Here is a 15,966-nt window from a genome sequence, read left to right on the forward strand (position 1 = left end):
AATTAATCTATCATGATATACACAATTAAAATCAAAATAAAAATAATAATTTTTTAGAATATAACAAAAAATAAATTTATATGATAATGTTTATGTCCACAATCCACTAATAAAATTCAATCACAACAAAATAAATATGCACAAAAATATTAAATTACACTTTGAAAAATTGAAAAATCATCCCATGACAAACTTCTAGTGTCAACAACAATTTGATTTTGATTCATAGGTAAAAGAGAGAGATTTTTCTTTTGTCAAAATTTAGCCATGCCTTAGTTTTGTTTTTTCTGTTTACAGTTTCCGACTTTTAGGTACATGCGTAACGTATGACACGTGGCAACACGTAAATGGTTCTATGACGAAGGCGATTATGAATTTCCAATATTAACCTCACTTTTCCTCATAATTTCCCTTGTACCCTTCTTCTCCAAATCTAAATCGAGTGAAGTAAAATAGAAAAAAAATAGCAAAAGGGAACACTATATATGAAGAATTTCTAATCTTAAAAAAAGAAATTAATTAATTCTCAAAGAAAAAATAAACAGAGAAGAGACTCAACACTCTGTCCTCTCTCTTCTCCATCTCGATCTATCTGAAGAAAAAGCTTCGATCCCAATTTCTCAAACCCTAACCCTAGATCTCTCCGTTTTCTTTTCATTTCAAAATCTATACACAATATCTCAACCTGTATCAATTCGATTTCTGGTTTAGGTGGCGTGTAGATAGTTTTAATTTCGATTTGCTGATCCGATGGCGTGCATAAAGATGGTGAACAGATCGGCTTCGGCGGCCTTCGCGCCGGAGGCACCGTATCTGGCGGCTGGAACGATGGCGGGAGCGGTGGATCTGTCATTCAGCTCCACTGCTAATCTCGACATTTTTGAGGTTGATTTCGTATCGGATGATCAGCAGCTGAAACTCACAGGTTCGATTCCGAGTTCAGAGAGGTATAATCGGTTGTCTTGGGGGAAATGTCAGTCCAATTCGGAGGAGTTCTCGTATGGAATCATTGCTGGTGGGCTTGTTGATGGAAATATTGGACTTTGGAATCCCAAGCCTCTGATCTCGTAATTCCAATTTTTGTTTTTATCTTTTTTTTAATTGAATAGGTCAATGTCGTTTTTCTTTTTTTTGTGGTTAGTGATCGGGTTTACTTAATTCTTAGTCTGATGAATTCACGATTCATATGCACACCTTTATGAGGAATTCCACTTGTAGATGGATACTATAAGAGCTGAACTAAGTGCAAACGTTTAGTGTTTCCAAAATTTGTTCTTTCGCTGAATAGTGGTGCTGTATATGAACTAGATCAGCTATTGACGATCCAGGTTTCAGTGCATTTCTGAATGGCAGGATTCTTTTTCATTTTGGTACCTAAAGACATTTTCTCCGTGATAAAACATTAGTCATAAAATATATTTTTCTCACTAAAAAATGCCAAAACTTGGTGATCAATATGCAATCTTTGAACTGGGATGCTTAGAAGTTGGGTTGGCTGTAGGTAGCGAGTAGTGTTTCTACTATCTCTTTCCGAGCTAAGGAATCAAAAGAAATATTGATTGTGTTTCGTGTTTGATGACTTAACTTGGACAGTTCCTGAACAATCATTTCTTGTCTCCTTAATATCTTATAGTAGGACATACTTTTGTGGTTGCTTTTCTGAAGATTTTATATGAATTTTAGTATAGAACGTACATGGCAATATATTGATGTGATACAAAATATGCATGTATTGCCATGGGCATGTAGCGTTGCCGAGTTCAGAGATGCTGTCTGCATTACTTAACTTTCCTGATAAAGGTTCTTCCAATTCAAACTCTTTTTGAGAACCACTTCCTCACTGCGGCCCTTTTGTTGTCTCGTTTTCACCTATACTTGTTTATTTGCTCGTTCTCTCGGAAAAATTGTTCTTCTTGTTTACAGTTAGTAATGAAAATGGTGTACACAAGGTAGCAAGACTTATATATTATCCTTTAATGGTGAAAGACGGGGCAGAATATACTCATTTTATGATGCATTTTTTGAATTGTTGCTTTGATTACATATATATTTCTTTTGATCTTTCAACCTTGACGTTATATAATTTTTGTTTCTGTCACTTTCTTTGGAAGTAGAAATGGATCTGAAGCTATTGAAAGTGCTCTTGTCGGCAATCTCTCGAGGCACAAAGGACCTGTAAGTTTTACCTTTTCGCGGTTTTGCCTCCTGTTCTTTGTGTAGGCATCTTTTCGTAATCCTGTGATGATATGATATTATTTCCCTCATTACTTACAGGTTCGCGGGTTGGAGTTTAATGGGTTTACTCCAAATCTCCTTGCATCTGGAGCTGATGAAGGTGAAATCTGTATATGGGATATTGCGAAACCTTCAGAACCTAGCCATTTCCCTCCCCTTAAAGTATGTAATATCTGACATTTAAAATCTTTTTTATTAGCATTTCTCATGCAATTTTTCTTCATAAATTCTAGTGTCACCCTGGCTGGACCTCCTCTAAATCAAACACAGTGCAAAAGAGATAACCACGGAAAAATGATAAAACTTCTTGTATTTTTCTGAGGCCATTCATTCAAGTCAAATGTAAAGCATGACGCTCCAATTCTTAAAATGCTCCTTCATATCTATTGGATTTTTAAATTGATTGGTATTGTTGATTGTAACTCTAGTAGCAGCAGTTTCCCTTGGTAACTGATAGCCAGAAATACCTAAAGAGGAACAAGAAAAATGAAGTAGCACTCAATTGCTAATTTCAATTTCTGGTGTTATATATAGAGCTACCGTGAAGAGAGAAAGCAAGAAGAGGAAACGTCTCTGCTGAAATTGATTGTTAACATACGAGATGGGGAAAATTGGTAGTTACATACAAGATGCTGCCTGGATCTTTTATCCTTTCCTTCTTCCTAGGACAGTAAGAATGGAATTGCCACTCAAAGCGCATTCTCTCACAACTACTTTTCTTCTCAAGCACTTGCTATTTCTTCTTCTCTCAGATAGACCATCTTTCAATCCATTTCCATCAAATGTACTTAGCATGCCTACTTTTTGGGCTTTGGTTTTAGTGATAAGAGCACATCACATGATGTGTGGGTGTGATGTGTGAGTTAGGCGCATGTCATGGGTCCAATCCTGCCACAGACAAATTCAACCTGGTATTTGTTAAGTTGAGAGGAAGAGAGATGGGCTAACCATTCGGGGTGGCCTAGTGGTTTGAGCTTGGGACTTCCATGTTGGAGGTCTCAAGTTCGAAACCCTAGCAAGGGGTTTGCCTTCTTGGTCGAGCTCCTGGTGCAAGTTACCTCTCCCATGTGGTTTGCGAGCTATTGCATAGGAGCGGAGGTTTTACCCTGTGTGCACCCAAAGGGTAGCGACTGCGGGTTTTCCCCGTCATAAAAAAAGAAGAGAAGATAAATGGGCTAATTATCCATGTGTTTTGAACCTTGTACCACTGGCACTTGAGGTTTATCTGTTAAAAAGAGTTTAACATACGAGATACATGAACTAGGGAATATTTCCTAACTCTTGGTTTCTAATGTATTATGATATAATCATTAAATTTTTTTATAAAATATTTCTAGTGTTGTATTGCCTTTTAGTATCTGTAATGTTTTTTTTTTACAAAGAAGAATATTCTTACATTAAGAAGAGGAATGGTGGGAGGCTGAGGAGGTTTCTTTTGACTTGTGGGGTTTTAACCTTTTGATGACAATATAATTCAACCTAGTATGAGGAGTCGTTGCTTTGCATAATTGGTCATTGCATTTGGTTAAAAACGTGTGGTGTGGAGCTTAATCACCTCAAAGTCACATTCTAGGTTGGTTGTAAAAAAGGTCGGTTTCCATGCTAGAAGAAATACAGTTGTTGTCTTCTTGCATATATAGGACTTTCTGGGCCAGGGACATGCGTCATTAACTAAGTTACTGCAGCAGAATGATTGCAGTGACCACCTTGAAATACAATTTTTATTGAATAGTGGGTAAAATGCTTTGGTATATAATTTAAATAAGCTATGTAATATTGTAACTGGCAGAGTGACATTGCTGCATAATCCACTACTTTCAACCCTTTTGTGGGTCCAGTTCATGTAGTATCTTTCCTGGTTAAGATCTTCACCTTAAGGATTTGACTGGTGTGTTCTAAGTCGAGAAAATCTTGAAGAATATCCTACATAATGTTGTTAATGATTCTCTTGACTGAAAAGAATGATTTGGAAACTAAGCAATGATGTAGCTAGAGGGACATGCATTTTTTTTATTGTTTTGAAGGGACATGTGTTTGAGGACTAGTTTCTGGTGGGAGTTTTAACATTCCTTGGTGAAAATAGAGGAGGTCGTTTCTGGCTTTCTAGATGCACTTTTTGCTAATTGGTACATTGGCATATATCGGTGACATTGTGCGGTTTCAAACAGTCAAACCTAAATTAAATAACTAAAAGTGTTCATTTTTCAGAAGAATAAACTTTTAAATAAGGTATTCAAGCAAGTGAACTTACTATGGAAGTAGGTAATGGTTCTGATTTCGAGTCCTATTGCCATCCATTAGCAAAAAGGGACATTCCAACGTTTTAGTCAACTAAATATTGGGGGATTGTCTCGGTCATTTTCTGTATTGATACTAGTTTTGCCCCGACTTGCATACACCTTGCTATTCCAGCAGGCGCTTTGCATACAACCATTATACAGGCATTGGGTAAACCTGCCCATTAAGGTTGAAGCAGATGGTCTCTCACTGAGTTTTGTAGTTATGCTTTCTTACAAGTGGCTTGCAATAGAATAATAATGGAACTGATGGTTTAAGAGGAATGATAAGTGTGAGTTATAATCATACCAGAAAACTTAGTTTGTTGTATGTTCAGTTAATAATGGCATTGATCTGGTGGTGTTTCTCTTTCTATCCGGTAATCCTGGCCTATAACATGCAATATCAGAAAACTTAGTTTGTTGTTTGTTTCAGTTTATTATGGTTTTGATCTGATGGTGTTTTATCTTCTATGTGCTACTCCTGGCCTATAACTGTGCTATAGTTTTATTGAGAAGTTCTAGATCTTGACATTTTATTTAAGTTATCTAACTCAGATCTTGACTCCTTTTTGCAGGGTAGTGGATCATCAACTCAAGGTGAAATTTCTTATGTATCTTGGAACAACAAGGTTCAGCATATATTGGCGTCTACTTCACTTAATGGGACAACTGGTGAGCAAGAAGCGGAAGTTGCCTGCGTTACTCTTTTTTCTAAAGGTTGCCATAATATCTCCTTTTTTTCCTTTTCTTATTTCAGTTGTGTGGGATTTGAAGAAGCAGAAGCCAGTGATAAGGTAAAAGGAGTCCATAATTAGGCTTTTAATTTTGTTATTATATTCAAGAGTTACCATAAGTTGAACATTACTCCTGCATTTGAGATTAACAACAATAATGAAAATAAACCTGCATCGGGCAACTCTGCAGTTTCACAGATTCTGTTAGAAGGCGGTGCTCTGTATTGCAGTGGCATCCTGATGTTGCCACGCAGCTCATCGTTGCTTCCGATGAAGACGGTTCACCTGCACTTAGGGTAAGAATTCTACTCTTTTGTCTTTCTCAGATCGTCGCGATTAATGACTAACTAATATATTATTGCTTCAGCTGTGGGATATGCGGAATATACTGTCTCCTGTGAAAGAGTTCGTGGGTCACACTAAAGGTTAGTGCACTCACCAGACCTATAATTTCCATGCTTCACCTGTCTTAGAATTCACAAATTTGAAGAGACAAATGGTGGTGAAATTCTATCCTACAGATGAGGCTGAACTCTATTGAAGATTTGGAAATACTATTGCTGAGCTTAGCCCATTTAGTTGCAGTCAATTTATGATTCTAGTCGCTTAAAAATAAAGTGTGTGGTGTGTGGAGGGGAATGCAATTGCTGTACTGGAATAATGGTGGTAGTATTTTCTGGAGGACGACAAATGATATGCAAACTTTATTTTATACAAGTTAATTTGTTTTTCTAAAGCATATGGCTGATAGTCTGTGCAATGGTTGTTTCTTATGGTGATTCAAGATTGGTAGTTTAGTAATTAGTTTGTTTCCTGCTCCTTAATTGGAGCTTTATCTTCTTTGCTGCTCTCTCAATGTCTTCCTGTCTTTTGCTGACATGGCATCCACCTGAAATGCTTCACCACTTTGGGGTATGTGATTTTGGTACTGAATGGTCATCGATCCATTTTGTATGACAATCATACTATGCTCTCTTGGTTCTTTTGGCAAAAGAAAGGGAACTGCTGCAGCATTTAACTGATTTTGTATACAACTTATTTGACATGTTGCCAGTGGATTCTGATTAACGATTAAGTGGCAAGGAGTTTAACATCATGATTGGGTGGTAGATTTGGAAGGGAAGGATGTTTAAATCACCCCATCCCTCTGTATCACCCCCCCATCCCCCACCCCCAAATTCCTTTTCATTCTTATGAATGCCAGCTAGGATCAGTTCAGCTTTAAATCCTGCAAGAAATGCTGAGAACTGAGATGGAGGAGTTTGGGGAAGAAGAGAGAACTTGGTTAGATGGAAGGGATGTGAGGTAGAGGGAGCACAAACTTGCCTTTCCAAGATTAAAGAATATCAATCACACGTCACTTAGTTGAAAAGTATAAGCTTGGAACCTTTTTAAATAGTAACTGAATATCTTTAAGAGTGGGGGAAGAATTTTTTTGACTTTCCTAGCGTGTAACAGGGAAAATTATACTAAATATAAACCTAGCGCCCAGTTCCCATGATCTGTCTTCAGATATTCAACAAAATCTTACATTCAAAGTCCTTGAGCAACCAATAAGGGAAGCTTATTGGTGTGGCATACCTAAAATTTCTGTTTTTAGGATAATTTGATCTTAAAGCAAAACATTAAAGTTTAAGCTTGTTAGTAAGGATTAGAGTTCTAGTTTATCTAATTATATTGATATCTTTACAATTTTCCTTAATCTTGGATTTTTTCCACTCAGGTGTCATTGCAATGTCTTGGTGTCCCCTTGACAGCTCCTACTTGCTTACTTGTGCCAAAGATAACCGCACTATTTGCTGGGATGTTGTGTCTGGAGAGGTGAATGAAATTGAATTGATCATTCATATCCTCGTATTGTCAATTTATATTTTTTGTTTCGGAAATGTTGTTCTCTGTTGACCTTTACTTTTGGTAATAGTTCTTAAACTAGTGAATGGTTGCTTATTTATTTAGTTATCTATGGAAAGCTTTGAAGAAGTACTGATTGTTGTATTGTTTAACTTTCCCAGATTGTCTCCGAATTGCCAGCTGGAACCAATTGGAATTTTGATGTGCATTGGTATCCGAAGTGTCCAGGAGTGATCTCAGCATCATCATTTGACGGAAAAATTGGCATTTACAACATAGAGGTCCTTTCCTCTTAAATTTTTTGTTTTATATATCAAATTGCAGTGTTTTGTGCGCAATGCTGAATATAAATGAAGAACTCTAGAAAGATATTCCCTGCCTCCTTTTCCTCTTACCAGTTTTGTTATGCTGTTGCTATTTTTGAGTTGAGATATGTTGACTAAATACAGTAGTGTAGGTAGGATGGACCTGTATAACAATATCCCTCAGTAGATTTAGCTTTCAAATAATAGATGTTCCTCATATTCCAGATGGTTAGTGCTTGGTATTTTGATTGTTCTTGACGACCACATGTATGGTGAATCAGGAACGCCTTTTCTCCTTGTATTTTATGACTTGTTGTTTTCCTGTACCACAGTGTTTTCTTTTTTGTTTTAATTGGTGAATGATACTCAAATTATTGTGTTCTGCAGGGCTGTGGTCGAGCTGGCGATGGAGAGGGTTATTTTGGCGCAGGTATGATGGAATTTTGTTTATCTTCATCCTCTCCCCCTTCTTAGTATTTACTATAAACATCTTTTCAGGTTTAGGGCATCAGGCTGTATGTTTCTTTTTGAATGTAAGAAAAGAAGTTATCATATAGTTGAAACAAGGTGCTTGCTTAGAGACAATTCTTCCCTATGGTCAATATTTTGTAGCATAATTTTCTGTTTTAAAAATTAGCTTGTCTACTTGAGGATGTGTGTGTTGATGAGTGGCTCTCTAGATATCAAGTTACGAAAGGAGCCGTGTATAAAAGAGGCAAAAATGCACTGCCAATTATGCCTATATCATGAACAAAAGAAGATATATGGGTAGTATATTCAGTGCATCTTTCTTATGCTATTACATAGTACTCATGTGAGGTAGAAGAACTGTTCTTTTTTATCTGCATTACTGCATGGCACATCTCTTGGTCTCTTTCTGCTTTGAAAGGAAAAAAGTTGTGACCCTTGTGTTAACCTTCTTGGGGTTTTCATTTGCATGTGCTGATCAGCTCCCTTACGAGCTCCAAAGTGGTGGTCTAAGAAAAAGTCTGGAGTCTCATTTGGCTTTGGTGGAAAGCTTGTTTCATTTGGTTCTGCAGATGGTCCAACTGGACCGACGGAGGTATGTCAGTGGATTTTCTGTAATCCCTCCTTTATAGCCTTTTGCTTTGTAGTAACGTTTACTCCTTTGTAGGTCCATGTGCATAGCATAGTCACTGAACAAGGTCTGGTAACTCGATCTTCTGAATTTGAGACTGCTATTCAGAATGGAGAGAAAACCTCGCTGAGGGTTTTCTGTGAAAAGAAATTCCAAGAGTCAGAGTATGTCCTTTTCCTCAAATTGGTGAATTTTTCTTTCACAGGTTGCATCCGTTTTCCGGTTTACCCTAGCTTGCTTGTGCTTTTCTGAACAGATCTTCAGGCGAAAGGGAAATATGGGGCTTCTTGAAGGTTATGCTTGAAGAGGATGGGGATGCAAGGACAAAACTGCTTTCTCATCTTGGTTTTAGTCTGCCTGTTGAAGAAAAAGATACTATGCAGAATGATATATCTGAGCAAGTAAATGCCCTTGCCCTTGATGAGAATATTTCAGGTAAAGAAGCTGCCAACAACGAGAACTTAATGCATGTGCTGGACAATGGGGAAGATTTCTTTAACAATCTTCCGAGTCCCAAAGCTGATACACCTGTGTCAACGTCTGTGAATACCTTTGATGTTGGCGAGTCAGTTGATGTGAAGGACTCCCAACCGGAAATGGATGTACAAGAGGAGAGTGCAGACACATCATTTGATGAAACTGTACAACGCGCGTTGGTTGTCGGTGACTATAAGGGGGCTGTTGCACAATGCATATCTGCAAATAGAATGGCTGATGCTCTGGTTATTGCTCACGTCGGTGGTGCTTCTTTGTGGGAGCAAACTCGTGATCAATACCTTAAAACTAGTCACTCTTCATACCTTAAGGTAAGGTCCATTTATATCATGGCTGTCATTTTCTGAATAGAGATTAGTCCATGCTCTTTAAAATTTGTGTGTTTGGTCTAAACAATAACTTCAGGTTGTTGCTGCTATGGTGAACAATGATCTAATGAGCCTTGTAAACACTCGGCCTTTGAAGTCCTGGAAGGAAACACTTGCACTCCTTTGCACTGTAAGTTCCTCTACCTAACATCCTAATCATTATTTCCTTTTTATGTTTTCCGGTGGGGGTGTAAGGGGCATTATTAAAAAGCTCATCGACAAGGTCGGATATATAAAAATCTGCTCTGATCCAATCAATAAGTGCACACCTCTGGGATGTTCACCGAGGAGAGTTTTTATGTTATCCATCTGAAGCGAAGTTCACCTGTTGATCTGCTTATCACCTTCATGCAGTTTGCTCCACAAGATGAATGGACGTCATTGTGCGATACACTTGCTTCAAGACTCTTGGCTGCTGGTGAAAGCCTTCCAGCAACACTCTGTTACATATGTGCAGGGAACATTGATAAAACTATAGAAATATGGTCGAGGAGTTTGGCAGGAAAGGCTGATGGAAAATCATATGTTGACCTTCTTCAGGTATTGCATTCAGATTCTTCTGAGTTTTATGTTTATCAGTAAGACACTCAATGGTAGTTTCTGTTCCTACCTGTAGGATTTAATGGAAAAGACGATAGTCTTTGCATTGGCAACTGGGCAAAAGAGATTCAGTGCTTCTCTTTGCAAGCTTCTTGAGAAGTATGCTGAAATCCTAGCAAGTCAAGGGCTTTTAACTACTGCAATGGAATACTTGAAGCTTATGGGCTCTGAGGAATTGTCACCTGAATTGACTATCTTACGAGATCGTATTGCACTCTCCACTGAACCAGGTCAATATGTAACGATGATATATTTCTCCATTACGGAACGGCACTATTATGCAGCTGACTCTTGTATCTGTCTTTTTTATGTTGATAATGGTCATATGATTTGGTTTATTCCTGGTTCTTCTGCATATATTTTGCCTTTTCATGCTTTCATTATAGCACATGTATACCTGAGAAAGGAAGCAGCTGACTGAAGTTTATTACTGGAATTCTTGTGCTGTAAATTTTAACCACTTCACTGTAAATTAAGTATAGTATCATTTGCCTCCATCCGGTACTTGGCTTTTTTAGGCTTACACTATTGACATGTAAATATTTTGGGTTTCTCAGGATGAGTAGTTTGAGAAGCGTTCCTATGGTTTTGAGAGTTGTCCAAACAAGCTGTACCTTTTCATCACTTGGTGTTGATGATTCCCATTTGTCTTCTAGGCCTATTGGGTGTATACCGTTTCGCTCTCCTATTCAAACTTTTCAAAGTGTCAGCCGAAAGACTGCAAGATATTAATCTGTGTCCCTTTCTTTTCCTCATTCTATGGGGGTCTAAATTCTGACGACTTGTTAACATAAGCGTCTTCTTTTGAGCTTTGAAAGGCTAACAGGATTGTTTCTCCCTTCACCTAATATTATAAACAACCTCTCTATCTCTGCGAGGTAGTGGTAAGGGTCTGCATACACTCTACCCTCCAAACCCCACCTGCAGGATTACACTGGGTATATTGTTGAATATGTACGACTATGCTGTACAGAAGGGGATATGGCTACTTCTGATATTTAATGAAGTAGCATCTACGGTATCCTCCTCATGTACCCTTTTTTATTTGAATTTTGGGTTTCTTTTTATGGTTTATGGTCCAACTATAATTTAGGCAATGGTGGTTTTATTTCAAGTGAATTGGCAAAGTGCAGATAGTGCAATCCCTTTCAAACAAAGCAAACTGACGATTTTTAGCATATTTGTCTTTTGCAGCTAAAGACGCATTAAAATCTATGGCTTTTGACAACTCACAACTGCACACTGGATCCGGCTATGTTGCAGATCAGTCTGGTTATGGAATGGCTGATCCTTCTCAGCATTATTATCCGGTATTATCTTCTTCCTCTCTTAATGGTCTGTTACCTTACTTAAACAGGACTGTTATATTTAGAATTTTCGTATGATTTATCCTCTTCTCAGGAGCAACCATCCAAGCCACAGCCTAGCATTTCAAACAGCCCCTATGCTGAGAATTATCAACAACCATTTAGTTCTTCATACAATAGCGGCTTTGCTGCTCCTGTCCCATACCAGCCTGCTCCACAACAAAACATGCAGCAACCGAACATGTTTCTGCCAACTCCAACTCCTCCAGTTCCTCAGGTATACACTCTTTGGTTTCCTTCTCTTGGATGTTAAGACTATTCTTGCCAAATTAATAGCTGCTGAGTTGAAACAAGTACTTACCTCGTGAAGCACATTTATGTGAAGTTATCTTTGCATACTAATATATATTTTTCTCATGTTTGCAGGGTAACATTGCTCCACCACCTGTTGCTACTCAGCCTGCTAAGACCTCCTTCATCCCATCAAATCCCCCTGCGCTGAGAAATGTGGAGCAATATCAGCAGCCCACCTTGGGTGCTCAGTTGTATCCCGTAAGTTGAAGTTTCCAGTATTTCACTTCAATCTTGAGGGGGGGTGGGGGTGTTTTGGGCAAATATAAACGTTATAGTCATATGATTCTCATTGCATGTTTATTTCAGGGACCTGCAAACCCAGGTTATGCTGGTGGTCATAATGTGCCTCCTGCGTACGTCCCTCACCCTAGTCAAGCTGGCCCAGCTCTTGGACAAAAGATGCCTCAGGTTGTAGCTCCTTCCCAAGCTCCTAGAGGATTTATGCCAGTTAATAATCCAGTGCAGAGACCTGGAATGGCTCCAATGCAGCCTCCAAGCCCTACTCAGCCGCCCCAAGCCCAGCCACCAGCAGCTCCTGCTGCTCCCCCACCTACAGTTCAGACGGTGGATACCTCAAATGTTCCTGGTTTGCTTCTCCTCTTCCACTTTAAATCCGTTACATACATTTTCGTACATTCCTGTAGGTTGGACGGCCATACAATTCGTTCTTACTGACATATGTTACTTCTTTACATGCAATTGTCCAACATTGTTACCTATGGGTGGTGAATGTGATCTTTAAGTAGTGGTATTGTATTTTTTTTCGATCTTAGTATCACTTAATGTTTCATTTGCTTCAGTTATCGTATTTTTGTTGGCGTTGCTGCTGTTCTCTTCTTTATTGTTTTCAGCATGACTTCTTCGCTACTGTATTTGCTTCGCATACTTGTTTTTATATGCTTTACTTGAGTAGTGCGTCTATTGAAACCGCCTCTCTACCTTCACAAAGTAGGTGTAAGGCCATGTAAACACAAGACCCCATGTGTGGGATTAACTTTACAACACTTGTAAGTTCTTACTGGGGTATCAATATATACGTTTTAGGAGAAGCTTATACCTTTTCTGCAGTTACCAGTTACTCTCATTTGTTCACCCCTTATACAATACCATTTCAATAAAATTTAGTCATTGAAATCACTTTCAGCTTCTTTGGCTTAAACATATGGAAATTGTTCTTATACCTTTAAGAGGGAGCACTATACTGACACCAACCAAAGATCGTTTTGCACCACTGACAGACTTTCATGGCTGTAAAGTTTTAGAAAGAATGGACAGTGTATTTTCTTTCACTCTTGGAGTTTCTGTCTGGACAAACTGCTGTTGCTGCTATATTATAACCTTTCTTCGTATAGAAGTTCAATAAAGGAGTATAATTAGATGAACATTGGCTTTACCTTGGCACCATCCTGAGCTCTAGTTGCTCCTAAGATTCTGTACTTCTAAACTACTGTGGTCTATGTTAGCATGTGTCCTTTTTCTCTGTTTCTTTTAATGGCATGGTATGGTCGTAAGATCTGCTTCTAAGTCTTAACTGGGAAAACAAGGCTCTTGTGCTTGCATTTTAAATCTCAATAATTAATGGAACGAATCATATGATGTGTTGCAGCCCAGCAAAAGCCCGTGATAGCAACTTTGACTAGATTGTTCAATGAAACATCAGAGGCATTGGGTGGATCACGAGCAAATCCAGCTAAGAAGCGGGAAATTGAGGATAATTCAAAGAAGTTAGGAGCACTTTTTGCAAAACTAAACAGTGGGGACATATCTAAGAACGCAGCAGAAAAACTTGTGCAACTTTGTCAGTCCTTGGACAATGGTGATTTCAGTACCGCCCTTCAGATACAGGTAGCTATGCGGATAGATTTAGTTGCAGATTTTGAGTCTAGTATTGGTAGTAGAATATCATATGATCTCCATTTGCATATATTCCCAGGTACTTCTCACCACAAGTGATTGGGACGAGTGCAACTTTTGGCTTGCAACACTCAAGCGGATGATTAAGATCAGACAGAGCTTCAGATAAATGTGGGAGCCGAACTTAAAGAATTGGAGATTCTGGATTCAAATCCTTCTCGCCCCCGTGAGTTCAAAAGGAATTATCATTTTGTCTTGTCTGGAGATGGCCACCTTTAGATTGTCTTTCTAGTTGGATACTTTTTTCTACCTCTTTTAACCCACTCTAGATATTGGTTTTGAGGTGCGTGCAAATTTTGGGAAGAGGTTAGAGAGCTTAGTACTCTGGACATAGCAACGATGTTTGATTATTTTTTACAGTGTTAAAATATAGAGTTGTTTTTAATTAGCATATGTTTTGGTTGTAACTTGTCATTTTAGTTGGCTGAACGTTGTTAGATTTTACCAAGCAATTGATTTTTGAGACTCTTTTCAAAGTAAATGCCTGAAGGAAGTGTGGTTAGTTCATGTAGACAGTGAAACCAAGGGTATATAAAGAAAACTATATTAACAATGTTTTCTTCAAACACGTGGTCTCTTACAGTTTGCATGTCATCCTTCATCCACTATTATATAAAACTTACATATACTATACAACTATTCACTTTTTTTTAATGTGTAAGTAATACTTGTATATATTCCTACCAGAATATCACACCAACCAGTAATAATTTTTGTATCAAATTTAGGAATAACTTAGCAATTGTATTTGATAGCTTTTTAAGCTATCATTATAAAATAAATTAAATAATGTGAAATAGATCACTGTTATATTTGGTCATTTCTTGTTGGAGGAAAAAGTTATATGCTTCTATTACTTGTATAATTATGATAAATCCAATAGGGGTAAAATAATTTATGAAATTAGATTAAATTTCTTGCCATATTTTGGTCATTTCTTGTTGGAGGAAAAAGTTTTATGCTTCTATTACTTTTATAATTATGATAAATTTAATAGGGGTAAATAATTTATGAAATTAGATTAAATTTCTTGCTATATTTTGGTCATTTCTTGTTGGAGGAAAAAGTTTTATGCTTCTATTACTTATATAATTATGATACTCATTTCTTGTTGGAGGAAAAAGTTTTATGCTTCTATTACTTATATAATTATGATAAATTCAATAGGGGTAAATAATTTATGAAATTAGATTAAATTTCTTGCCATATTTTGGTCATTTCTTGTTGGAGGAAAAAGTTTTATGCTTCTATTACTTATAATATGATGGGTAGATAATTTATGAAATTAGATTTAATTTCTTGTCATATTTTGGTCATTTCTTGTTGGAGGAAAATTTTTTATGCTTCTATAAATTGAGAATTAATTACTTGTACGATAAGATATTAGGTCCATAATATGGTCCTCATTTAGTCTTCTCCTGGTATTTTTAATCAATAAATCAATTCATCAAATTGATATATATGCAAAATATATTTTCCTATCCAGCCTTTGTTAAAGGTTTCTTTGTTAGTTTTTAATATAATATTTTAAAATTATTTTTATTATATTATTTTTATAATCGATATTTTATTATTAAATTGTATTTACCATTCTATTGTTGTTGTAGACATGTGTGGAAAATATCAAGTAGACTTGGGCGTTTAAAGCAAATATAACAGGTTTATATAACAGTTTTTTAAATTACTTAGTTAGTTGTGTTAGCGGACTTAATCGCATTAACATCCTGTCATTAATTTTTTACTATATAAATATTGAGATTTATTATTTGCTTAGATAATTAGAAACTAGTTGAAAGCACAAATAGACAAGATAGCATCAGTGTGAAAATGTATACTCAACTAATTCATAAAAAAATTAAGACATACATTTTTTTTTGTTAATCATATTTTAAAATAATTACGGTTAACATGAATCTCAATATCATAATTAGTCTTTCTTTTACTATTTACTATATTATATTTTGGTGATATACATTCATAATATGTTCTTATGCAACATGTTGTCACAGACTTAGAATCTTACTAAAACTCCGTAACATGAATCATCAATATAATAATTCAGTCTTTCTTTTACTACTTACTATGTTATATTTTGGAGGTATACATTCACAATATGTTTTTATGCAACATATTGTCACGGACTTAGAGAGATTTGGAAGATTGCTTACAAGTTGTTGGATTGATTGTTTTAAGCTTGGATGCCTTGCAATTGAATGACACCCTCTATTTATACTACCTCCTAAAGACCTAAATGTAAATATTATTTACTTTACAAGTCCCTCCTTATTTACACTTTGGTCTCTTTGTAGAATTCTTCTACATTTTTAGAAAATTCTAAAATTTTCATAGAAAATATCTAGTTTTTCTTCTAGAACTCTCCAAAGCCTTCTAGAAAGATGTAGGGGCTTCTAGAATTTTCTATAAA

At 36.8% G+C, this 15,966-nt stretch overlaps 1 protein-coding gene across 1 annotated transcript; it reads left to right on the forward strand.

Annotated features, from left to right (window-relative positions):
• The first annotated feature begins 477 nt into the window (after positions 1-477).
• LOC107002682 (protein transport protein SEC31 homolog B) lies at positions 478-14,022 on the forward strand. Its single transcript, XM_015200816.2, has 22 exons — positions 478-1,067; positions 2,115-2,175; positions 2,275-2,397; positions 5,090-5,186; positions 5,272-5,308; positions 5,439-5,544; positions 5,616-5,673; positions 6,972-7,069; positions 7,261-7,380; positions 7,792-7,834; positions 8,355-8,467; positions 8,540-8,667; positions 8,760-9,309; positions 9,404-9,496; positions 9,721-9,906; positions 9,983-10,196; positions 11,161-11,276; positions 11,368-11,550; positions 11,700-11,825; positions 11,934-12,213; positions 13,234-13,472; positions 13,561-14,022. Exons 1-22 carry the CDS (start codon positions 751-753, stop codon positions 13,648-13,650), a joined length of 3,378 nt encoding a protein of 1,125 aa, XP_015056302.1. The 5' UTR covers positions 478-750; the 3' UTR covers positions 13,651-14,022.
• Positions 14,023-15,966: the final 1,944 nt, after the last annotated feature.

This window comes from Solanum pennellii, chromosome 1 (genome assembly GCF_001406875.1).
Source record: "Solanum pennellii chromosome 1, SPENNV200".
NCBI lineage: Eukaryota > Viridiplantae > Streptophyta > Magnoliopsida > Solanales > Solanaceae > Solanum > Solanum pennellii.

Excerpts from the sequence above, each read along its gene's own strand:
- LOC107002682 (XM_015200816.2), top strand. The coding sequence starts at position 751 with ATGGCGTGCATAAAGATGGTGAACAGATCGGCTTCGGCGGCCTTCGCG. Across the intron at positions 2,176-2,274 it reads TCTCGAGGCACAAAGGACCT|GTTCGCGGGTTGGAGTTTAA; the intron begins GTAAGTTTTACC and ends CATTACTTACAG. Across the intron at positions 5,187-5,271 it reads TTCACTTAATGGGACAACTG|TTGTGTGGGATTTGAAGAAG; the intron begins GTGAGCAAGAAG and ends TTCTTATTTCAG.